Below are 25,134 nucleotides of genomic sequence, written 5' to 3'. Positions count from 1 at the left end.
CAGGCCGGAGGCTGCCCCGCCCCTTCCGTAGACGTACCGGAAACGAGGGGCTTCCGCAGAGGATGTCCCGCCCACTCGCCTCAGAAGCGCCTAGCTCAAGGCTCCCTAGAATATGCCTGCTAGTCCCCAGGTTTGTTTGTTTGTTTTTCTCCTTGAAATGAGAATCTCGTCATGGGGCGTCCTTCATTATTCCCTTCTTGGAAATTCCGCGTGATCTTCTAGCCCTGAAATCCCTCCCACGGATGCAGGCGCCTAAAAGGCAGCCCCGCGGTCTTGACGTAAACTTGAGCGCCGACGCAGGAAGGACCCCTTCCTCCCCCTTGCATCCGCTTTCGTCACTACCGGTCTGCGCTGAGCCTGCCTCCGGGAGGAGCCGCGTGCCCTGCTGCATGCTGCATGGAGCTGGTAGCTGGATGCTACGAGCAGGTACTTTTTGGGTTCGCTGTACACTTGGAGCCCAAGGCGAGCGGCGACCAGGAGGTGAGAGCCCGCGCGGGGAGGGCAGCCGCGGGTGGGGCGGGCACCGTCGGGTCTGGTTCCCACAGCGCAGCAAGGGAGCGCGCCGTCTGATTTCTTAGGGATTCGGTGACGAAGCTCAGGAGACTTAAAATACACGTTAGCCTTTTAAAACACGGAAAAGGCATTTCATACGACGAGAGGATGCCTGTCTTTCGTAGTAAACATTCCGACTACTGTGCACGAAGGAAGCTGGCATTTCTGCAAACGGGCCAGTGGGCCGTAGATTATGAATCCAAGTTGACAGCCCGTGAGGTGTTCAGGGTTTAATGAAAGAACAGTTCACTCTTTCACTGAATTTATGTTCCGGTATTTTACAAACTATTTGAGCTAAATCCGGAAAAACTCCTCACAGATAAAGTGACACCAGTTCATTGTTGGGCCCTTACGGTGAGGCCAGTACTTGCAGTGAAGGTGCAAAGAAGCCAAAGGCATGGATCCTGCACTGGAGATCTTCCCGACATAAGGAGGAGAGGATGAGGAAGGCAAACACGTGCAGAAAAATTACAACAAAATGTAAGAATTTTACTGGGTGTGTGCGTTAAAAGGTTAAGGAAATTAGCAGTAGTGAAGCACATAGGACATACCCAGGACTAGAAACAAGATCCCTTAACTTTTAGTCCTGTGCTGTTTTTTTTTCCCCTAAGCAGTCCTAGGTATTTCCCAGAAACCTGTTTCATTGAGTACTTGTTTATGAAGAAGTCAAAGTGTCAGCCTTGAATTAACTAGAAAATTGGAAGTATATGACTTGACTGATTGTTTTTGTTTATTATGTTTTCTACTCTGGTGGTTAATCTGCCTTTGGCTGAAAGGTACGTGTTTTGAATACTCAAAGATGATGCTACTGATTGTGTTCTTTCTGTAATTACGTTGCGTTCCATGTTCCAGACACAGAGTAGTCCTCACAGCACTCCTCTGAGGCAGATACAGTTATTCCCATTTTACAGATGAGGAACCAGAAGTTGAGATAGGTTAAGCGACTTGTTCAAGGCCACAGAGCTAATAAGTGGCAGACCTCGGACTCAAATTCCCAGGTGTCTCTGATGCTTGAAGCGCTTAACCATTACCCAGTACTGCTTCTAAACCTAGTCAGGCAATATTCCAGATAACCAGCCTTCTTTCTGTAATATGCACAAGCAAAGGTTGTTCTTTGATATATGGCCATAGCAGCTCTTCAGGAATGTTGTACCTTTACTCAAGAGAGGCCCCCTGGGTCCTGATTGATGGAAGGGCTATCCTGCTGTCGTTTTTAGGAATTAATTTGCAATAACACATCCTAAGTGTGTTCAAACATGTTTGGTGATTTTTTTTTCTTTGTTGGTTTATTTGTTTTGCTAATACTTCTTGATGCACCTTCCTTAATTTGTGGGGTATGTGTGTGTGTATTCAGCCGTCATCCTTCGCACTCAACCAGTCACACTTATCCAATCCAGAAGTTTCATGGCAGCAAGCATAGAGTTCTCAAGACCTCATCATTGGTCATTCTCTAGGGCTTATGTTGGTATTAATGCAAATCCTGTTCATTTTTCTTTATAGGCGTTGTTATATTGATACTTATCTCTGTGACATCATATTGTGTCTTGTCTGTCCTTCCCACAGGAATGGCAACTCCCTTAGGATAAGGACTTTTGTTTCTTTTGTTCACTGCTCTGTATCCGCTGCCTAAAATGGTGGCAAGCACACAGTAGTCATTCAGTATTTGAGTGAATAAATTCAAATCAAGATTTGGACATTTGCGTGAATGAATGGTATGAAAGTGTCACATCTAAGTAAATATATTAAGGAGTTAAGGATTTGGATGGGACCTTAAAGTCCCTGTAGCCCAGTCTTCATAATTGTTTTGATACTCAGGGATGCCTTACCATCTCCTGCTTTACCTTCCTTTTTCAATTCTCAGATTGTTTGTGTGAATCTGCCTTTCATTGCATAGTCTTTTCTCCATTTGTAGGATCTGTTGAGAGTTTTCATAGATCGTGAAACCACTTATCTCTTTGTAGAGAACTACGATACGATCGTGGCACGGCACTGACTGTATGTATCACTCTTTAGCAGAAATGGACTCCTGTGGCCGACTTCACTCACCACGCCCACACTGCCTCCTTGTCAGCAGTGGCTGTCGGTAGCCGTTTTGTAGTCACTGGGAGCAAAGATGAAACCATTCACATTTATGACATGAAAAAGAAGATAGACCATGGGGCTCTAGTGCATCACAATGGTAAGAACATTGTATTCTTCAAGACAATAACGTTGAGGTATTATTACTTTACAGTTTGACTTCAGATGAACAGTTCATTAAGTGTCTGATACGTAGCAGATTCTGTGCTAGGAAATATAGAAATGGAAAAAATGTGGTTCTTTGTCCTTAAGTTACTCACAGTCTGTATTGGGACAGAAGGGAGGCACTTAACCCAGTCTAGAGGGCAAGGAGGAGGAAGCGAGTTTTCATTGAAAACTTCCTTAAAATGACACCTGCATAATTTTATAAGAAAAGTGTCAGTTGTTGGCTAGGTGAAACTTGCAAGGTAGAGAAAAGGACATTCCAGGCAGAGCAGGCAGTGTGATGAGCACAAGTGGTAGCATCACGTGAAGAGCCGACTTTATTGAGGGCCATCAGGTACCCAGCGGTATGCCAGGAAGGTATAGTTGTATTGTCAGTTCGCAGAAGAGAAAGCCTAGGCTCAGAGATGTTCCATGACTCGCCCAGGGTCACAAAACACTGGAACTGGAACTTAACCCTAGGTCTAGAGCCCGTTTTTTTTTTTGTTTTTTTAAAAAATATTTATTTATTTATTTATTATTTGGCTGCGTCGGGTCTTAGTTGTGGCACACGGGATCTTTGTTGCGGCATGTGGGACCTTTCGTTGCGGCGCGTGGGCTTCTGTCTAGTTGTGGTGCACAGGCGCCAGGGTGCATAGGTTCTGTAGTTAGTTGTGTTGCAGCATGTGACCTTAGTTGCCCTGTGGCACGTGGGATCTTAGTTCCCCGACCAGGGATCAAACTTGCGTCCCCTGCATTGGAAGGCAGATTCTTAACCACGGAACCACCAGGGAAGCCCGTAGAGCCTGTATTTTTAACCACTGCTGTGTCTGGGGAGCTGTAAGGGGCTCGCTATTATGAGAGGATTGGAATGGAGATGGGAGTGGCTGGAGAAGTAGTTGGGGCCAGATCTCGGGGGCCCTTGCGTGGAGGAGGTTGGGGGTTGAATGAGAAGGAGGCAGCAGTGCTGAGGAAGGTGTTCGTGGTTTGGATGCCTCTTCTGGAGAGGTGCCAGGAACAAGTAGAGGACTGACGAGGGCCTGCCTGACTGAAGTTGGAGGCTGTGGATGGACTAGCATGTGTTTGCAGTAAGCCACAGACATTTCTGGAGAGAGAGGACGGTTACTTGACGTGTGCAAGAGAAGGATCGATTTACAAGGGAATTGAGGGTTTCAGAGAAAGAATAGGTTGTCAGCCTAGAGAAGATAGAGTGTCAAGGGTCTGCAGATCTCCAGAGTGAAAAAAAGCAGGTGGATTGTGAGTGGAAGAAGGGCTGGGACGATGTGAGGCTGTGGTCAGAGGGTAGAGTTAATGTGGAAAAGCTCTTGGTGGTAACGGTGTCCGGGCTGTAGGGGTGAGGGACGAAATACAGAGGAGGCAAAGGTCACTGGCATCGAGGAGGTCGGGGGGCTGATCCACAAGCCACAGTTGTGTGTTCCACGCCGATGGTGCAGTTGACCAGGGTAATGGGAGGACCGAGGGACAGAAAGACCGAACAGGTAATTTTTTTCCCTGGTATTGAACATCATGTGCTGTCTTCACTGCATTTTCTCAGGGGACAGAGAAGGAGGGGTTTCACATGTGTTCCAGAAGGAAAAGGGAAAGGAAGAAAGAACTTAAGGCAGTAGAATCACTTAAATACATACTTAGTTTGAGGAAACTCAGCCAAGCAAGTTAGCTTCCTGCAGTGAAAGGCAGATAAAGACAGGTACCCTTTTTCTTACACTATCTTTCATATATTACAGAAGTTCCACACCAAGCATTGGCTTCTAGCAGTAAATTTAGAGTGATCAGCGTCTTTCTTATATTAGATGGTCCTTAGCTACTTTGACAGGTGTCTCGCTTTTCAGCAGAAGCTCGGCTCTGAGTGATTTCAACGTACGTTCCTTTTCCTGTCTGTCTCCTAATCCCAGTTCATACAAGGAAGCCTCCTCTCTCCCTTAGGCTTGGAGGAAATAAGTTAAACGAGTCTAGTCTGTCCAAACCCATTGGTACAGGTGTTCAACAAGAAGGGACTTAGAAAGAGTTTGGATAGGGGATGAATGAAATAGGGTTCCTGATTTCCTTCATTCCTGGTACAAATCCTGTTTTTCTAACAGTTGGTAATAGATAAGCTCTTTTCCAGGGAACAAATGGAGTCGTGGAAAGAAGGAGTAGAAGATGTGGGAAAGCAAAATTCCCAAAATGAGAAGTAGGGAAGGCGGAAAACATGGGCAAAGTGGCTGAAGTTTCCCACTTCGAGGAGAAGGGAGTCCATAAGCCCACATATTATTAGTGCTTTTTGGGGGTGCAGAATTATTCCTCACAGATCTCTGGCTCTTTCAATATAAAGGGCAGTGTAAAGGATTGACCAGGAGGTGTGCAGATGGGCAGTAACGACACGGGTTCACACTCTTATTCTGAGAAGGACAAAGTAGTAAATACTTAGGCCTTGCGGCTGTACAGTCTCTGTTACGACTACTCACTTTGGCTGTGCCAAAGCACCCGTAGACATTTTGTAACTGAGTGAGCCTGGCTGTACTCCAGTAAAGCTGCCTTTACAAAACCAGGCCGCCAGCCAGATCTGGCTGGCAGGCAGTGGTTTGCTGACTCCTCAACTCTAGGGCAATTAAGCTGGGTGACACAAACTTTAAAGGATAAGGAATCTTACTTGAGGACTGATTTGAGGGATTGAGTACTGGGTTCTTCCATCACCTCACCTCGCTCCAGCCTTTTAATATTTGAGGAGCGCTGTAGGGGAAATTCATGGGCGATCCAGGCTTCAGTTTGAGTGGAAGGGAGTGCAATGTTTTGTAAAGAAGTTAAAAAGATGTAGGAAGATTTGTTAACCATGGAAGGAGAATACAGAAGACATAATTAGTGTATTATTTTATGAAATTGTAATAAATTCTTACGACAGTGAATAAGAACTGTGTAGAAGTCAAATCAAAAGTAGCTCTGAAGGCGTAATAACTGCATCATGGGTGGTTGGGTAGCGAATTCACTGTTTGGAAAGTAGAAGTCGTATGGCTGTGCGTCTTGGTTTGATCCCCAGGTTAGCTGGTTAGTTTTGTTTGACTTCTGCTCAAACTATCCTAGCCAGCCATCTCCAAAATTTATGATTATGGGGATGTAAAGCAAGAAGGTGAACTGATTAGTTCAAACCTGTATCTACAACTAGAGAAACGCTTTGCTGAAAATATTTACATAGGCTTGAGACTGTATGATCTTAGATGAAAAACAAATTAATTTCTTCACCCAACACTTCAAGGCATGTTTCAGTAATATTAAAGATATTGGATGTTTTCTTACTGCAGCATAGCCTTCAAGCCAGCAATGGAGTTTGCACTCAAAATGAATGTTAGTTCTGCCTGTCTTGGTTTTTCCACAGGCACAATAACTTGCCTGAAATTCCACGGCAACAGGCACTTAATCAGCGGGGCAGAGGACGGCCTCATTTGTGTCTGGGATGCAAAGAAATGGGAGTGCCTGAAGTCGATTAAAGCTCACAAGTGAGTCCAGACTTCCCCATCGGTCTCCAGGTACCAGTCAGGTTGGGGACTAACTGTCAGTTTCCTTTTAGAGGACATGTGACCTTCCTTTCCATTCACCCATCTGGCAAGTTGGCCCTGTCTGTGGGTACAGATAAGACATTAAGGTAAGTCATTAAGGCCCAAGAGCACCTTTACTAAGCTGTGGTCTTCGTTCTCCAAGTATAACAAGAACCCACCCTGGGACATCTTTTACTATAGTAATTAGATTCTGTTTCTGTATTGTCTCACATTGTCAGCCATTTGATGATATTTTGACACAAAGGAGAGGTTGAAAGCTAGTGAACCTTTTCATAATGGAAAAAAAACGACAAGCTCTATATTCAAACATGCAAGTTACATTGCAGTTGTAAGCTGTGAAGTAGAGGGTGATCCTAAAAAGAAGAGCTTTAGGGGGTGAAACCTTTTGAAAATACAGTGGACTCAGCATACATAGGAAAGGGCTGTGGGAACAGAGCGAGTTTTAATCTTGCTTGATAATACTTCACGTGGTGCTGTAAGAAAGAAGGCAGTTCTTCTGAATAGCCAAGTAGTTAGTAAATTTTCATTTGAGTCTTCCTTAAACTTACCTTTATACCTGGTCAGAGTTGGTGATCATGCCGTAAATGAGCTTCCTGTTTTGCAGAACATGGAATCTTGTGGAAGGAAGATCGGCATTCATAAAAAACATAAAACAAAGTGAGTATTTTTGTTTGAAATGTATTTGAAAATTTGATGGGACGTGAATGTATATACACACATTCTTGTGAGCATGTACATATACATTTATTTTTGTGCGTGGTGGTGGTTCCCTTTGAGAGCAAATGCTTTAGGTTAATTCCTTTGCCCACTTTAGATTGGGATTCTTGGTGTGGCTCTGCTGCCTTCCAGCTGTATGACCTTAATGAGTCTTGCAACCAGTTCATTGTCTACAATTTAACTCACAAAATACGTGTTATAAGTTTGTTGTGAAAATTGAATGGGATAATGGATGTGAAAATGCAGTGTAAATATTTGCTATTTTTATTATGACCCTGATCAATTTCTTTTTTTATTCATGAAATACAACAGCTTTGTGCTTTTAACTTACAGATGCTCACATAGTGGAATGGTCCCCGAGAGGAGAGAAATACGTAGTTGTCATTCTGAACAAAATAGATGTCTATCAGCTTGACACTGCGTCTGTCAGTGGCACCATCACAAATGAAAAGAGAGTATCTTCTGTTACGTTTCTTTCAGTAAGTGATCGGAAATCAGTGATGGGAGTTTAGTATGTGTGGTGACATTGTTGATGACATTGTTGATGTCGTTGTTGATGACATTCTGGATAGTATTCTGTCTTTCCTCTCCTAGGAATCTGTCCTTGCAGTGGCTGGAGATGAAGAGGTTGTAAGATTTTTTGACTGTGATTCACTAATGTGCCTCTCTGAATTCAAAGCTCATGAAAACAGGTATTTTTTTCACTAATCTCTGTATGCATGTAGTGTAGAATCTCTTATAAATGCAGTAGCTTCATAAAGCAGGGTATATGTTTTTTATGAACGACCGAAGACATAGACATATCTACATATATATGATTTCTGGAACCTAAGAGGATAGTGGGCATGTTGTTGTCTTGGCCTGAGTGATACAGAAGTGGTGAAGTTGTCATCAGGACTAGTCACTTGCACAAGGAATTGATTTTCCCAATAATTTCATTAGACTTGAGGCCTGAAATCCTCAATCCATGCTTGAGCAGGGAAAAACAATTAAACCATCTTGAGCTCTGCCCTTGACCACTCTTGTCCTTTCACTTTATTCTCCTTGTCCACTTCTAGCGCCTTTCTATGCTATTTTTTTTTCCTGCAGGAGAAATAGATGACATATTGACCTCTGTCTTGTGCCCGTTTGTTATCTCTTGCTCACTGTATCTCTGGGGGTAAATGTGAGTCTCAGAGTAAATGGTTAAGTAACTGGACCAAGATTACCCCCCTGTTAGGTGTTGGAGCTGGGAGTCAACCCAGTTCTCTCTGACCCTGCCTCTGCTGTTTCCATCTGTAATTTTGAAAAAGTCGATTATGGATGGTTATACGTTAATGTGTTTTATTTGCATATTCTTTTATGTTTCAGACAACTCTTAGTTTTTATTTTCTAAATAATAGTTCAGCTTTAAGAAGTCTCTCTTTGTAAATACTCAGAATACTGCAATAATTAGACAGGCCCTAGTTTTCCCCTGTATTGAGAAATGAACATATTCTTCAAGGCCGTATAGCACTCAGGAAATTTGGCCATTCATTCATTTAACAAGCATTCACTGAGCATCCATAATGAAATACGGCAACCAGAGCTTGCACCCTCCTGGCTCTTACAGTGGGGCAACAGAGAGATGGTAAACAAGCAGGTAATTGTAACAGGAAGGACATGGGTATTATGATTTGGGAATAACACGGGTAACTTATTTAGATAGGTTGATCAGGGAAGGGGGAGTTAAGAGAAACCTTAGGGATAAAGGAGCTATTTCTAAAAAGAGGAGAGAACTGTAGGCACAGTGGCCCTGAGGGAGGAAAGAACTTGGTGTATTTTAGGAACAGCTAGAAGACCCATGTGACTGGGTCAGAGTGGGCCAAATGGTGCATGGCCTTGCAAGTCATGGTGAGGAGTTTGAATTTTATACTGAGTGCCTTTGTAGATATTGGTTTATCTATGTCCCACCACTTCCTCCCTCTCCCGTGTTATTTTAAAGCAGATCCAAGCTTTGTAGAATTTTAAGACTGGGAGTAACATGGTTTGATTTTTAAAAAATTGTTAGGGGGCAAAAATGGAAGCAGCGAGGCCGATTAATTTACTCCGTAGTCCAGAAGGAAAATGATAGTAGCTTAGACTATGGGTGGCGGCACTGAGGACAAGAAAAACAGATGCAGAGGAGGAGGCCTTGGGTCATCTCTGTTGTCTTTTCTCTCGGTACTGACCTTGTAGTTTCCTGAGGTGAGGGGCTTTAAGTATCTTTACTTCCTTTATGATAATCTGATGATTTATAGTTATCTGTCACCATCTTTTCAACTTTTTCTTAAGATATCATTGACAGTCAATTTTGTCTTGGAATTCAGACCCTGAAAATGACTCACCAACTCATGGGAGCGTGAAGCATGTTAAATTTTAGGCACCGTTCATTGAGCAGTTTGGAAATACTTGAAGCATTGAAAAGTCAAGAGACTGTGCATAGAAGCTTTCTAGCAGTATCATACTATCTGGAAGAAAGGGTCTTTTATGGTGTTACTATTTCTATCCTAGGGTAAAAGACATGTTCAGTTTTGAAACTCCAGAGCATCATATTATTGTTACAGCATCGAGTGATGGTTTCATCAAAATGTGGAAGCTCAAAGAGGACAAGGTCAGTGTCTCAGCACAATGTAAATACACTGAATGGGAGTCTTACTGTCAATATTAATTTTGAGTTAAGTGAGGTGGAATTTTTTTTAAGGGTCATAAGGCATAGATCTTTAAACTTTTAAAATCTCTTCCAGGCATGATTGACATTCATGGTTTTAAAGTTAGGGCTCCGTAGCACTGCCTCAGGAGTTGGTATTGGTGAGTCTGAGCTGGCAGGATTCCAGAACTCCTCCTGTTTAAATCAGAGAAGCACGACTTTCTTCTCTTCTGTATATTGATGTTTTCTGTAAGATTTTGTTAAATAAACATAGTGCTATTACTAAGGAAAAAAAAATGGGGAATTTTTGATCAGTTGTAGAACTAACAATAGTTTTGAAACAGATAATTGGAAATTTAAATTCCCTTTGGTAGTCTCCCTCTTACAGATTCTTGGTTTATTTTTCTTCATTCTCTGTGAATGTGGTTTGTTGAGTACCTACTTTGTGCATGGTTCTTTGTTAAACCCAGAAATGACCACGATAAAATGGTCGCTTTCTTTAGTGGAGCCCTTCTTAGAAATTGGCTCTCGTGAAGGACTTAGTCAAACCGATCATGAATCAAGATAATACATTTCTTCTAGGCAGTATATGTTATACTCAAAATACAGTGTAAGTTTTAAATTAAGGTAACATGTTTATGGAAAAATGAAAGTAATTATTTAAAATCCCTCTGTGTTATCACGAATTGCTGGTCCTGTTTCAGGGGGTTTCCCCGTCTTTGCTGTGTGAAGTAAACACTAACGCCAGGCTGACATGTCTTGGAGTGTGGCTGGACAGAGTGACAGACACGAAAGGAAGCCTGCTTCCAGCTGTAGAACCATCTCCTGGTAAATGAAATTGATCGTTTACAGAAACTAAATAATCTGCTATCTCTTTGAATCATTAAAGTGGAGGAGATCCAGATGACTTGACTTTATTGTGGGCTTGTGTTTATTTCAAAGGGAAAAACACTCTTTAAATGCAATGTCTCTTGTATTTTAGTAAGTAAACAAGAACAGTCCAAAAGGAAAAAAAAGGAATCTGGCCGTGAAGTCCAGGAGGAAGAAAGGCAGCTAAAACCTGACATGAAGAAATGCGGTTTAACTGGTGACAGTAATAAGCCAACAAAAGGAAGCAGCCTGGTGTCAACCAAGAGGAAAACAGTAGAAATGTTAGGAAAAAAGAAGAGCAAAAGGAAGAAAATATGAGTGATGCGTGAACCCCAGATTTCTCCTAAGAGAAAAACTTTCAAATGTACTTTTTTTTTTTCTGAGTAAAAGCTAGGAATTTCTTCTTTTGAAGAAAATGTACAGCTTAAAAATCACTTTCAGGATTTTGTTTTTTTAAACAGTGGTAAAACTTTTTGATAGGCAATATTTTATTAATTATATATCATGGCAATATATAGTATGTTAATGTGTAATATATAATTTTTACTGTTGTGTAAGGCAAATAAAGATCTTTCTCAAAATATTATAGCTTAAAATAATACAAAATCTTGAACGCATTTCTTTACCAGAAGTAGATAAAGGAGTTGTTTTTCAGATTTTTCTCCTAAGTGAGGGAAGAATGAAAAACCTGCATTACTTTGGCTTTTTCACGTGGTTCTAGTAATTTTAATGCGGATTTTGTTTGTTTTGGTAACAAAAGATATAAAAAGATTTTCATACCAGGAAGTATGTTAAGACAAGCTTAAAAATTAGATATATAAAATAAAATATGTATGCGTAAAGCCTATGCTTAAGTTTAGGGTTACGTACATAAGAAGGTTAAAGAGAGGCTTCCAAACTTCATGTAACTATTTTGTTTCCAAGCAGTGGTTTGTTTAAGAGGTAACTTAAGGACAGGAAAATGACATTTCCTTTTTTTATTTTCCCATCTGTTTCAGGGCATCCAAAAAACTCGCTTAGCTAATCTTCTGACAAAGGTGGTCTTAAAACTAGCCGTTGATGATACTCTTTTCTTACCTAGAAAATTAAAGCATTTTCCTTAATGGATTACTGGATGTTTTGAAGAGACACAGTAGTAGAGGATTCATAGGTCTGACTTAGCTGGGAAGATGTTAAATCCCTGAGGCCACCAGTGGACTCCCCCCTGATTAGGCAAAATGAGGATCTTAACACCTGGACACTAAAGTGCCGCTCACTTCATGAGAGGAAATCATCTAGGAAACGAACCAAACCATGTGTCTGACATTTCCATCCACCTCTTTGTTATCTTACTTCAGGCCTGTAAACAAAGATGAATACAGGTTTGGTTATTTTGTTTTTGAGACTTTACTTTTTTATAGCTGTTTTGGGTTTATAACAATATTGAGAGAAGGGACAGATTTGCCACTTTGTTCTGTTCATCTCTCCCCATCTCCACCACTGATGATCACTGAGCTTTTTCCCATCTCCGAAGTTCTGCCTTTCCCACAGTATCATATAGTTAGAATCATACAGTATTGTAGCCTTTTCAGATTGGCTTCTTCCACTTACTAACATGCATTTAAGCTTTCTCTGTGTCTTTTCATGGCTTGATAGTTCATTTCTTTTTAGTAATAAATAATACTCCTTTGGATGTACCACAGTTTACCATTCACTACTGGAGGACATCTTGGTTGCTTCCAAGTTTTGGCAATTAGATAAAATATTGCTATAAACCATGTGATTCGAGCATTTTATTTTGGTCTGTGCGCTTGTCTGCTCAGTGACCTCTGGCAGAGCTTGCCTGGTAGTGTACTTGGAGGCCATTGCACAAACCAGTTTGTATCAAAAAATATCTATTTCGGGGGAGTCAGGTTCATTTCCTTTTCCTCCTAGGAATGTATAGTCTGTTTATAATCTCAGCCATCTCTGTGCTGGATTGTCTACTTTGTTTGATATTAATGTATGAGCAGCTCCTTATCGCAAATTCACTCCTCAGTATTTTGAAATCTGAAGGCCACCTCTATCTCCACTCTCCATTTGTTTATTCACTGGGCCTGCGATGAACAACGCTCACCATGTACCCGGCACTATCCTAGATTCTAGGGGCCGAAAAGGAAAAAAAAAAAAAGATCCCTACACAAAGGACAAAAGCTTTGGTAAGAAATGTATTACAGCCTGTGGTGGCTGGTGGCAGCTTGACTTCAGTAAGAGATGAGACTGAGTTTTGAACAAGGAGAAAAAGGCATTTCTGGCAGAGGGAACGGGATGCTACCTCTGTTAAGAAAGACTCAGCTGCAAGAAACAAAAAGCAGCTTTGGCTATCCCAAACTTCAGAAGGCACGGGGATGGGTTTATGACAAGGACACAGGTGTCTGACAGGCCGGGGCCGGGAGAGAGCCAGACCTCAGAAAGAGGCAGGGTGCAGCCAGGGCAATCTCTCCCTCCTGTCTCTGACTCTGCCGGTTGCCCTTTTTCTGAAGCAGCTGCTGACTTCTCACTACATGTCCTCGGCCTTTCAACGCGTGCTTGTGGGGCCCTGCTGTGCCAGGCAACAGTCCTCACTCTCGAGAACTTGCATGCTAGAGAGGGGAGGGGATTGCAATTCGTAAGTTATATACCACTTAGGAGGTAAGTGCCGTGGAGAAAAATAAGCTATGGAAGGAAATGCAGATGGTCGTAGTCTTAAATAAGATCCTGGAAGGCCTCACTGAGAAGGTGACATTCGAATGAAGATTTAAAGGAGGTGAGGGAGTGAGCGAGAGATTATCTGGGAAGAGGGTTCCGGGCAGATGAAACAGCTGCACATGCAAGTGCTCGGAGGTGCAAGCAGGGAGGCTGGAGCAGCATCAGCAAAGGGGAAAGGAATAGGAGCTGAGGTCCGGGAGGGAGGTGTGCAGGGCTTTGCGGGAGGTAAGGGAGCCACTGGAGGGTTTGGAGCTGAGGAATGACTGCAGTCCAGTTTGTAACAGGATTGTCCTGGTCACGGTACTGAGAACAGACTAAAAGGAGTTAGGCAGCCCTACCCTTTACTGTGTGACCTTATACCAGCTAGAGAACCCCTTTCTGCCTTAATTTCCTCCATGTATAAAAGCAGAAGAAAGTAATAGTCTGTACTGCATAGGGTTGCTATGAAGATTAAATGAGTTCGTCGATGTCAAGCACTTCAGTGTCCTGCGTGTAATAAGCTCACTGTATGCTTTGCTCATATTATTATGGCTCTAATATATGAGGTCCTAGTGGCAGATAGGGTAGGTTGGAAAAAATAGGCAGTTTTTTTTCATAATCTCATTTATTAATTTCTTGGAGAAAATTTTATTGAATGATGTCAATCTTAAAGCTATAAAATACTCCTGAAGACCTAGTAATTAGTATTGTGGATACTCAGTAGATGTTGACTTGCAACACTGCAACTGGCATTTGATTTTGACCATTTTTGCTTGAGCTCTGTTTCAGTGTAAATTCAACACATACAAAGCTCCAAAAATGATAAAATAATGCTCAGAGTGAAGCGCTATTCCTTCCTCGTAAGCTCCTCTGTTGCGGCAGATGGTCTTTATTGCTCTGGTTATGGGTGGGTGTACATGTGTGTCTAGCAGACAATCCTGACTTGAGGCCTCTGTGAAAAAAAACAAAAACAAAACAGAAAACTAACAGAAAAACATCCCATTGATAGGCCCCAGTGGCCAGAGACTAAAACTTAGTCCCTCACACAATCTTCGTCACGCCCCATGACACACTTGTGGTTCAGTGTTCCAGTACTATTCAGTGGGCTCCTAGTTAAGAGCTGAGCTATCTCCTAAAATATGCTAATGTCAACTAGAAACATTACTAAACACAAATCCTTGTGTGGAACCAACTGAAACAGAGCAGAAACCGGTTCCTTTCATTTCTTTTATATTTTATGATGGACTGCACATGAAACTATGCATTATAGTAGAGTTAAGGGTGTAGGACAACTTATTTCAAATAACAGCTCAACCAAGGGCTAGGACTATAGGTAACTAATTCTCTGTGGTTCAATTTAAGTCTAGAAGGCAGGGGGAGGATCATGGTGGGCTTAACTAAGGTTTGAAGCTTGCATCTGCATAGGGAGAAATGAATCCCTAAATCATCCCAGCTGGTTAAGGCAAGTCCTGTCATTTTTTTTTAAAAATTAATTTTATTTATTTATTTTGGCCGCGTTGGGTCTTCGTTGCTGCACACAGGGTCCCTCTAGTTGCGGCAAGTGGGGGCTACTCTTTGTTGCGGTGCACGGGCCTTTCACTGCGGTGGCCTCCCTTGTTGCTGAGCACGGGCTGTAGGCGCGCGGGCTTCAATAGTTGTGCCACGCAGGCTCAGCAGTTGTGGCTGTGGGCTCTAGAGCACAGGCTTAGTAGTTGTGGCGCACAGGCCCCATTGGTCCACGGCATGTGGGATCCTCCCGGACCAGGACTCGAACCTGTGTCCCCTGCACTAGCAGGCGGATTCCCAACCACTGTGCCACCAGGGAAGCCCCTGTCCTTGTTTTTTCAGGAGAGTCTTCCATTAAGTTGTTGAGGGTCTGGCCTAAGTGGAATTGCTCAAGAGTTCTTAGTCACTGTCAGCTTCGGTTGGTTAGAATCAGCTGTGGTAAACACAGACTTCACTTTTGATATCTGAAAAGTAGGAGTTGCTGCAAGTGGAAGGTCTTCTTTCAGAGTATGTATGCTGCCAACAAAAAATTGTCACTCGCCATCTGCCTCTACAAGGATTAGGTCCCTAGCCACTGCACTCACTGACCTTCCACACACCATGAAAGGAGTTCTGGCTGGAGATCAGGAATGAGGCATCCCGTGCTCCGGGAAAAACTGGCAGAACAGGCCTTCAGAGAGTTAGATATTTTCAGGGGAAGGTTTTATGAGCCCAATTTGTTGCATCTTCTCACATCTAGAAAAGCACTAAAATCATTAACAGAGACACCTGCTCCTCGTGACTAGCACCAACCTTCTGTCAAAATGTGTGCTCGAGGGCACCCAACTCCCTTTACCAAAAGCACATATACTGACTCACCCCCCAGCCACCACCTCTTCGGAGCAATTCCTCAGAGCTACCTGAGAGGCTGTCTCCGGGGCTATAGTCCCCATTTTGCCCCCAATAAAACTTAGCTCACAACTGTCTCCTTGTGCATTTTTTTTCAGTTGCCAATGCACTGCAATTTGCTTTTTCACTCAAGATTGTATATATAAGATCTATTCTTGTTGATACTTGTAGGGGATGAAAGAGAGAGATGCCAAACGTGACACCCACCCACATTTTGGTGTTACAGCAACTGAGTGAATGGTGGTGCAGGAAACGCAGGGAAGAGAAGCAGATATGCAGTGGGAGTGGGGATAACGTGTGGCCACGGGGGCATCACAGAGGTACTTGCAAATGTAACTCACCCACCGTCCCCTTTTTTTTTTTTTTTTTTTTTTAATGCGGTACGCGGGCCTCTCACTGTTGTGGCCTCTCCCGTTGCGGGGCACAGGCTCCGGACGCGCAGGCTCAGCGGCCATGGCTCACGGGCCCAGCCGCTCCGCGGCATGTGGGATCTTCCCAGACCAGGGCACGAACCCGTGTCCCCTGCATCGGCAGGCAGACTCTCAACTACTGCGCCACCAGGGAAGCCCCCCACTGTTCCCTTTTAAGATGCTTTCCAAGTAGCCTCACTCTTTGAAACAAACAGGGAAGTGAGCCACACTGTCTAGCCTGTCTAGTGGCCACCCTATCTTCTGCAGATAGAAAGTAGTCCCTTCCCATGGTAGCAAATAACGTGATCGGGCTAGAGTGACAGTCCTCCCCGATGGCCTGCATCTGGTTGACACCTGGTAATAGGGCCCTCTGTTGATGCAGTCCTTCAAAATCCAGCCTCGGATGCCCTTCAACCCCATCGGTGGCAGCCCCCCCCCCCCACCGCAGACCTGGCCCAGCTCGCAAAGGCCTCTTGCAAAACTAGACTTCAAGCCTGGGCTTCCGGATTTAGGCCAGGCTGGCTTGGATCTGGGACGAGTGCTGGACGGCCGGCACCACGCCCAGCTCCCCGGATACACGGAGCGCTCGGCGACTCCCTGACCCGGGGACAAAGAGCACGCGCCGGCCTATCCGGCGCAAGCCTCGCCCCATGCCCTGCCCCCGGGACGCCCGGAGCGCCGCGACCTCTACCTCTAGCCCCACCCCGTGCCAAGCCCCGCCCTCGGACTCAGAGAAAGCGCTGCGACATTTCCGGCAGGAGAGCGACTCCTGGCTCGTAGGCGCGTGCACCCTCGTTCGCGAGTGCAGACCTTTGGGAAGGAGGTTCGTGTACTTTGGAATTATTATTACTATCATTTTACACCTGTTTTGACTTTTAGAAATGAGTTGAGAGGCTTTGCTGCCGCCTGCTCTTCGTCCTCCGGATCCAGGCGGCGGCTTTAGGCTGCGTGGTAGGTGCTTGTGTAGTCCCTCGTTTCCTGCTTTCCTTAAAGTGGGTTGTGAATCCTGCGGAGACCCTGAGCTCCTGAGGCAGATGCTTACCGAGGTAGCGTCGAGGTCATTAGTTTCCTGGAGGTTTTATTGGGCCATCTCCTTAAAAATCTCGGTGGCTCAGTGTTACGTCGAATTAATGACGGTGGTACAATTCCAAGCCCCCCCCCTTATAGACAGTAATTTAAGCAGAAGAGGTTATGTATTTTCAAGCTTAGCCTCGTTGGATACCAGATGCATTTCTTTAAGAAATTAGGAGTTACACCCTGCTTTGCCAAGGGTGTAGGGTTCTACGTAATTATGACTTGGGCTTTGTATATTTCATCCTTCCTCCTCGCGCCCCATCTAACGATAACTATGAGTGATGCAAAGTTAAATAACCATCTGAAAACTTTATAAATGTTGAGCATTGAAATCAATTCTTCGGGCAGGGGTGAAAAGCAGCACCCTTTCCCCCCAGAAAGGGCGACTAAAATACTTGAATTAAGGGCACAGGAGGTGTGTTTACTTTCCAGTTTAGTTATAATTTGGTTAGGTGTTGAGGAGATTAGCTCATTCACTGTACAGAGCTGGTCAGTGAAGTGTCCTGTGGGCCTATGTTATATTAGAATTTAGGTTATTACTAGAACGGCTGGTATCTGTTCAGCAATTACTTTGTGCAAAGCCCCTTTACATATTATCCCATTTAATGCCCATAGTAGCCCTAGGAAATTTGTACCGTTGCTATCCTCAGCGTAGGTATGGTGAAGGAAACTGAGGCTTAGAGACGTTGGGTGGCTTGCCCATTCTTCTTAGCTCCCAAGGGGCTGGAGCTGGAACTTGGATGCACTGCTTCCTGGCTGCTAGCGAGCTGTGCTGGTAACTGCCTCTGATCCAGCCCCTCCTCCACAGGTGCAGGCCTGGTGTGATCTTCCATTTGGACAGAGTGAAAGAGAACAATGGAGAAGGACTCTGGCCCACTGTAAGTGCCCAGTGAAATGGGGGTGGAATAGTCAGGAGCTTTTCAAAACCAGAGTTTCTTTCATCATCTGAAAAGGGCGCTGAGCCAAGACTGCTGGACAGCTTGGGCTGTGGGAGGATATGGACGTGTAGGCCAGGGACTTGTGTTCGAGTCCCAGCTCTGCCACTGACTCTAGGCAAGCCATCTAACCTCTCTGGGATTTATTTGCGTTTATACAGTGATAGGATGGTTCTGGAATGGTGACCTTTTTGATCCCATTCTATGGTTCCATGCTGTTTCGTTTGTTTTTTGTGTTTTTAACACGGTTAGCACCGATTTCTCACTGCTCCGTTTTCAGAGTGCCTATACATTGGATCGGCTTTGGCTACGCAGCACTGGTTGCTTCCGGCGGGATCATTGGCTATGCAAGAGCAGGTACGGTTTGTAGTTATTTAACCGCTTAAAATCTTATTCCCGGTGAAGAGTGAGTCCCCAGGGTCCTCAAACTGCAGTCTTACTGGAGTCAGGTTTGCTTTAGGCCCTCTCGCTGGAGTGCAGGCGAATTATCAGCCCTGCAGCTGCACTTGCCTTTGCGGTTATCCGGCCGAGCTACACCAGGCTTCTTGTCCAGTCACTTGGTTTTTGCCTCTTTAGATAAAGATACCGGTTAGGGATGGTAGTAGATTGTTATTATCATCACCTGCCATACATCAGCCTTGACCCCAGAGGGCCATCTCTGCTCTTCAAGTAGAAGGAAACCTCTAGTCTTCGCAGAAGCAGTTTTGAGGTCTCCGCATTAAATCAGGCACAGGTGTGTCAGCGAACACGCTTGTTTCCACCCCACTCCTTGCCTGCATACCCCCTGCCATCACACACACCAGAATTCTTGCTCTCCAGGTCATTTTTTAACTCACTGACCCTCTTTCCCTTTCCTTTGGGGATGAGCCCAAGGTCCTGCCCATGGAGAGTTCCAGTCCTTGCAGGGTTAATCAGGCCTGGCTCGGAGCCCTCCGTTTCTCCCTGGGAGGAAGTGTCCTGCCTGTTAGAGGAGAGAGGACCTGTGTGGTACGACCCTGACCTCTCTGGTAAAATGGCAAACTCCCCCACACATTTTCCTCGTTGAGAATGCCTTGGTCCTGGACCGCGTTGAGAGACGTTCTCTTTGCTGTTTTCCTCTGTAGGGGAGGGCGGTCTGGTGGATTCTGTCAGTGAGATGAGTGTCTGCCATTGCAGTGCAACTGTGTGTTTGCTTCCCGGCAGGCAGTGTCCCGTCCCTGGCTGCCGGGCTCCTCTTCGGTGGATTAGCGGGCCTCGGGGCCTATCAGCTGTCTCAGGATCCAAGGAACATTTGGCTTTTCTTAGGTATGTCGGTTTCAGCGTCTCCCTGACGCATCCCTGGGTTGGTGGGATGTGACAGGTTCTTCACATTGCGACGGTTTTACTGCTTCTGCCAAGTCCTAGGCAAGTTTTGAAATGAGGGTGGCCGGTGGGGGGGGTGCGTCTTGTGCTGGTTTCTACGTATCTTTTATGTACAGAATATGGAAAGGTTTTCATACCTCATGAATGTAGATTTACCCAGTGAAATAAGTGTTAAACTCGCGTAAGGCAGGCATGTGTCTCTTAACCATTGTGATTCCCCGCTGAAGACCATCTGCTTGAGCGTCACTGAAGGACCACGTGTCTGGGTTAGGTTTGCATCGGTATTGCATTTTTCCCATTTGAAAATCATTTGTTAGCCTTTTAGATGTAAACTAAGTGTGTAAGATGTAGGCCCTGCCTTCAGGGAGGCTTTACCTTCGCCGGGGACATAAAACGGGACTGGGGCTGCTGCCGTGTCCTATGGGCAGCACAGACGGTGAGGGGCGCGGGGAGGGGAAGATTACTTATCAGGGTGGCTTTGGTGCATTTTTCCTGAGCCCCACCCTGTGTCAGACACCCTGCTGGGTGTGTGGGCCCCTCGCTGCCCCCACAAACCCACAGGATGAGAAAACACGCGGTTCTGGCCCTCACGGGGAGCGGGCGTGTCACAGCGGTTTGTCCAAGTCGGCCTGGGCTGGGAAGGAGGAAGCGCCCAGCTCTCCGCTCTGCTCGGCGGCTCTCTTGCAGCCCTGGAGTTACTCTCAGGCCCCTCTGTCCGCTTTCTGACACCCCAGCGAACAACCTCACCATCTGCTCGAAGACAAAACAGCAGCCGTCACGTGGAGACTCCCTCATGCCGTCGCCTCTAAGCCTTCCCCTGTCCTGGTTCTTGTCTCCAAGGCTGGTCCCTCCACCAGGCTTTGGGTCTCTACTGCTTCGCCTTCCCCTATCCTGCCTCTCAGGTGGATCCCACCCATTGATGCTCCGATGTGCTCATCTCTCACCCATTTTAAAAAAAAAAAAAAAAAGGACCTCTCGTGACCCCACTGCTTTCTTCAGTTGCTGCCCTTCTGCTTCCTCTTCAGGAACTTCTCTTAAAAAACATCCATTACACTCCCATCTTCACTTCCTCACCTCACATTCTCAACCCACCTCGGCCTCCACTTCTGGCCCCTTAGTCCACGGGAATAGCTCTCCCTGAGGCTGCCAGGAACCTGTGTGTTTCAAAATTCAGCGTACACTTCTTAGTCCTCATTTTATTTGGCCTTTTAGCTGTTCTCAGCACAGTACACCAGTCCATTTTCCATTCTCTTGTTTTTCCTTTTTATCTTCTGATTCCCTTTTGTCTGTTTTGTCGACCTGTCTTCCATTTCAACCATTAGATATCAAGGTTCTTAAAACCTGGCACTTTTAATGTTCTTTATACTCTCTCACTTGGCAATATGGTTGAAGCCCAGGTCTTAAATTACCACTGATACACAAATGACTCACAAATTTCTCTCTCCTCCGAGCTTTACTCTCGTGTATCCAGTTGCCTGCTTGAAAGCTTTCAGCTGTGTCATGGCATCTGCCCACACCTGGCTTCCTATCTTCACACACGCTTGGTCTCCTGGTGTCCTCCCTCCATTTGGGTCTCCATTGCTCTCCTCCCCTCCATCTCTGTCTGATTCATCAGCAAGTCCTGTCAACACTACCTGCAACTCGTATCCCAGGCTGTCCCCTTCCCTACCTCCACGGCCACCGTCCATGCCCCAGTTAGCCCCCCTCTTGCCTGCATTCCCGAGGAAGTTTCTCAGTTGGTACCCTACCTCCTCTCTGTTTTCCCTGAAGTTTGCTCCCTATGGTACAGCCACAATTATATTTTCAGAATGCAGCTCTTTGTATGTATTCCTCTGCGTAATATATTTTAATGGCTTTCCATTGTCTTCGGAAGAAGACCACAGTCCGTCCCGTGGCCCTCGAGGCTCTGTAGGCTGTGGCCCTCTTTCTCCCTCAGTCTCAGTTTCTGTGCCACACCACATCTAGCAGCCCCCTCTCACCGCAGGGCCCTGCGTATATTACGCCCTCTGCCTGGAATGTGCTTTCCTCCCCTTGAGCTCGTTAATCGCGACTCTTCACATCGCGGCTCAGTCTTCACTTTCTCAGCAAGTCCTTCTCCCTCAATGGGCTGGATCCCCTGTTCATCACGTTATTTGTATTGCATTAATTGGCGCCTGTAGCACAGATTATACTTCTGAGTTTTTATTTGTGTGATTCTTTCAAGTTAGTCCTATCAAACTCCAAACGCCGTTAGGGCAGAGATCTTTTTGATGACAGTTGTGTTCCCAGCACCTGGTGCAGTGCATGGCAGGTGGTAGGTATTTGAATAGATGTCAAGTGGGAAGAGCCTAAGAGCACACAGGGTAAATAGCATCGGCATAGGAAAAATGTAGTTTTCTCCTACAGCAATTTAGGAGAAGACTAAGAAATTTATGGCTGAAGAGTGGTAGGAGGTGAGGCTGGAAAGGCAGGCTGGGCTCAGACACTGAGAGCCTTTGACTCCAGTATTTGTACTTGGTCCCATTGACTGTGGGTGGCTGTGGAGCTCCCCGACTCAGGGAAGGAGGAGGTATGAGGTCTGGGCCCTTGAAAGATGGGTGGGAGTTTGGCCGTATTTTCATCCTCCAACATACAAGATGTAGTGATCTTTGACTCTCTTTATCTTTTCATCAGTTACATCTGGAACCTTGGCTGGCATTATGGGAATGAGATTCTACCACTCTGGAAAATTTATGCCTGCAGGCTTAATTGCAGGTGCCAGGTACCCTCTGCTCTATTGCTAGTTCTAGTTTAATGCCCCAAACACTTTAGACGTTCAAAATTTTACTTGTTTCAGTATATCTGATGCTGAGCATCGACTGAAATGATTTCAATTCATATACAAATAGGAAAGGCTGCAAAAACAGCAGATTTAATGTCAAAATGAAATAAGTATATTCGTTCACTTTGGAAATGGATTTTGCTTTCACATTTGCGCTCTGGTCCATCCTGGCCCCTTTCTGCAGTGGAGGAAGCTCCACGACTGCAGCCGTTTGTGTGACTTTCAGCGCGGGGTCCATGTTTCTTAGTTATAAGGTGTCCTTTATTATTGAAAATTTTGCTGAAAGGGAATTCTGATTGAATCCTGTTTAACGTCAATCGTGATTAACTTTAATTATAAAATCCAAACCAGATTGTTCTTAAAAATGTAGTCTGTAAGTATAATAAAGATACCCCCAAAATAGAATTTTTAAAAATCTGCTTTGGAAAAAGGTTACTTACCCAACTTTGATCATAGTTATGATGCTGTCAAGAATCATGTTTTATAATCAGCATAGACCAAGGTCAAGAGCTGTAAACTGGGAGGCTGGAGACCTACCACTGATGACCTGCCTGACTGGGGAGGCCTTGGTCTCTCCAGCCTTGTTTTCTCATCTTTGAATTATTGGCTGTTAGATTAGGAACTTCAGCTCACGTGTATGATTTCAAAGCCCCAGTGCAGGACTGCCTTTCACGAGTTCTTCCTTTGGCACCTCCAGGGGTGGGAGTTCATCCCTGCTTGCTCTGCCTTGGCCCCTCCTCGCCATGTAGTTGTGAGGGACCTGCTGAGCCCCAGTCCCTTAAAAATAGTCAAGTGCCTGTGCTGTTCTTTATCTGATTTTTTGTTTTTTTTATGTGTTTCCTTTGAACAGTTTGCTGATGGTCGCCAAACTTGGAATTAGTGCGTTGGGTCAATCCCATCCGTAGTAGTCATGGCCCAGCTTGGACTCGTGAAGAATTTTAAAATTTTCACTATTTTTAGCATATTAAGATAAATAAGTACAGCATTTTCACATATTCTGACATTTTACTTAAAACAAAAACAAACCAAAAAAACCCAACTTTGCAGAGAAGAAAGTCAGTTATTATCATTACAACCCTAAAGAGGTGGGTAGAGTGTAACACAAGAGCTTCTTCCTATAGTAGAAGCATACAGGTTGATTCTTGTATGTTGGTATTATCTGTTCTTTCTGAATCTATAGGTAAAATCTCCAGGGATAAAATGTAGGGTGTCGCCATTGGGGCCCCTGAAACCCTGTACCCTCCTCAGAGGAACAGTGTGAAAAAGATCTGTTAATGAGATTTAGGATATCTGTTCTTCTGCTTATCTTAGAGCACAGACCTACTTTGAAATTATGTTAAGTGAAATCAATGAAAATAAAGTTTACTGTAAATAATATTTTCTTCGGTGTCTTTGTTGCCAGAGCTGTCTAGAACATAGAATGAGATGTGAATAGCAAGAAGATAAAAGAGCATGAAGGTGTTTCTGTTAACATTTTATTTAGGAATTACCCATCCTGAATAATTTAAAGACCAAAGAAGGAAAGTTAGTTATTATTTGATTAGGCATTGCATTGAGCCTTGGATTTCTAAGATTAGTAGGACTGTATAACCAAAAAAAGAGAATAAAAAAGAAAAAAATGAAATTGTTGTTAACCAGCACTGAGCTAACTCATTCTGGTACCCCTTACCTTAGTTTCCCCCTCTTTAAAGAAAAGGGATATTTGCTACTTAGCTCAATCCGAGCTGGTATTGATTGGATTTAGAATATGTAATTCAGGCATATACCATTTTGTGGATTGGCTTAAGCTCCTTGAAAGGAGTCCTAGTTTTCTCATCTTTGTTGTGTATGCCATGGTTTGACGTGTCTGCCAGGGCCCTCTTTTTTTTTTTGAAATTTATTTTATTGAAGTATAGTTGATTTACAGTGTGTTAATTTCTACTGTACAGCAAAGTGATTCAGTTATACATACGTGTATACATTCTTTTTTATTTTCTTTTCCATTATGGTTTACACAGAATGTTGAATATAGTTCCCTGTGCTCTACAGTAGGACCTTGTTGTTTATCCATTCTATATATAATAGTTTGCATCTGCTCATTCCAAACTCCCAATCCATCCGTCTCCCACCTGCCCTCCCACTTGGCAACCACAAGTCTGTTATGTGTGTCTGTGAGTCTATTTCATAGATAAGTTCGTTTGTGTCATATTTTAGATTCCACATAGAAGTGATATCATATTTGTCTTTCTCTTTCTGACTTCATTTAGTATGACAATCTCTAGGTCCATCCAGGTTGCTGCAAATGGCCTTCTTTCATTCTTTTTTACGGCTGAGTAGTATTCCATTGTAAATATGTACCACATGTTCTTTATCCATTTATCTGTTGATGGACGTTTAGATTGTTTCTATGTCTTGGCTGTTGTAAATAGTGCTGCAGTGAACACTGGGGTGCATGTATCTCTTTGAATTGCAGTTTTCTCCAGTATATGCCCAGGAGTGGGATTGTAGGATCCTATGGCAACTCTACTTTTAGTTTTTTGAGGAACCTCCATACTGTTTTTCACAGTGACTGCACCAATTTACATTCCCACAACAGTGTAGCAGAGTTCCCTTTTCTCCACACCCTCTCCAGCATTTGTTGTTTGTAGACTTTTTAATGATGGCCATTCTGAGTAGTGTGAGGTGATACCTCATTATAGTTTCGACTTGTAGTTCTGTAATAATTAGCGATGTTGAGCATCCTTTTCATGTGCCTATTGGCCATCTGTATGTCTTCTTTGGAGAAATGTCTATTTAGGTCTTCTGCACATTTTTCGATTGGGTTTGTTTTTTTATTATTGAGTTGTATGAGCTGTTTGTATATTTTGGAAATGAACAGGGCCCCTTCTTAAAGCATAATGCCCATAGCTCTACACAGATGCGGTGTGACCAGGATACTGGATTCTAGACCACACATTTT

General features: G+C 44.2%; 3 protein-coding genes across 7 annotated transcripts in view; 2 read left to right on the top strand and 1 right to left on the bottom strand.

Annotated features, from left to right (window-relative positions):
- Positions 1–25,134, bottom strand: part of NEDD9 (neural precursor cell expressed, developmentally down-regulated 9) — a 503,823-nt gene that overhangs the window by 43,232 nt on the left and 435,457 nt on the right. The window lies entirely within an intron of this gene.
- Positions 346–11,140, top strand: PAK1IP1 (PAK1 interacting protein 1). Of its 4 annotated transcripts, none has more exons than XM_060163692.1 (10): positions 346–480; positions 2,566–2,731; positions 6,143–6,263; positions 6,335–6,409; positions 6,928–6,980; positions 7,374–7,519; positions 7,635–7,732; positions 9,552–9,651; positions 10,392–10,515; positions 10,670–11,140. In XM_060163692.1, exons 1-10 carry the CDS (start codon positions 397–399, stop codon positions 10,873–10,875), a joined length of 1,173 nt encoding a protein of 390 aa, XP_060019675.1. In that variant the 5' UTR covers positions 346–396; the 3' UTR covers positions 10,876–11,140. The 4 variants fall into 4 exon arrangements, with proteins under 4 accessions (XP_060019675.1, XP_060019678.1, XP_060019677.1 ...); XM_060163694.1 differs by having other exon boundaries at positions 397–426; XM_060163693.1 differs by having other exon boundaries at positions 397–480; positions 2,569–2,731.
- TMEM14C (transmembrane protein 14C) lies at positions 16,767–23,571 on the top strand. Of its 2 annotated transcripts, none has more exons than XM_060164284.1 (6): positions 16,767–16,869; positions 17,929–17,998; positions 18,336–18,412; positions 19,238–19,339; positions 22,049–22,129; positions 23,047–23,571. In XM_060164284.1, exons 2-6 carry the CDS (start codon positions 17,976–17,978, stop codon positions 23,052–23,054), a joined length of 291 nt encoding a protein of 96 aa, XP_060020267.1. In that variant the 5' UTR covers positions 16,767–16,869; positions 17,929–17,975; the 3' UTR covers positions 23,055–23,571. The 2 variants fall into 2 exon arrangements, with proteins under 2 accessions (XP_060020267.1, XP_060020266.1); XM_060164283.1 differs by having other exon boundaries at positions 22,049–22,136.

This window comes from Lagenorhynchus albirostris, chromosome 10, assembly GCF_949774975.1.
Source record: "Lagenorhynchus albirostris chromosome 10, mLagAlb1.1, whole genome shotgun sequence".
Classification (NCBI taxonomy): domain Eukaryota; kingdom Metazoa; phylum Chordata; class Mammalia; order Artiodactyla; family Delphinidae; genus Lagenorhynchus; species Lagenorhynchus albirostris.
The sequence above is the reverse complement of the archived record's forward strand: the minus strand, read 5'-3'. Positions and strand labels throughout refer to the sequence as shown.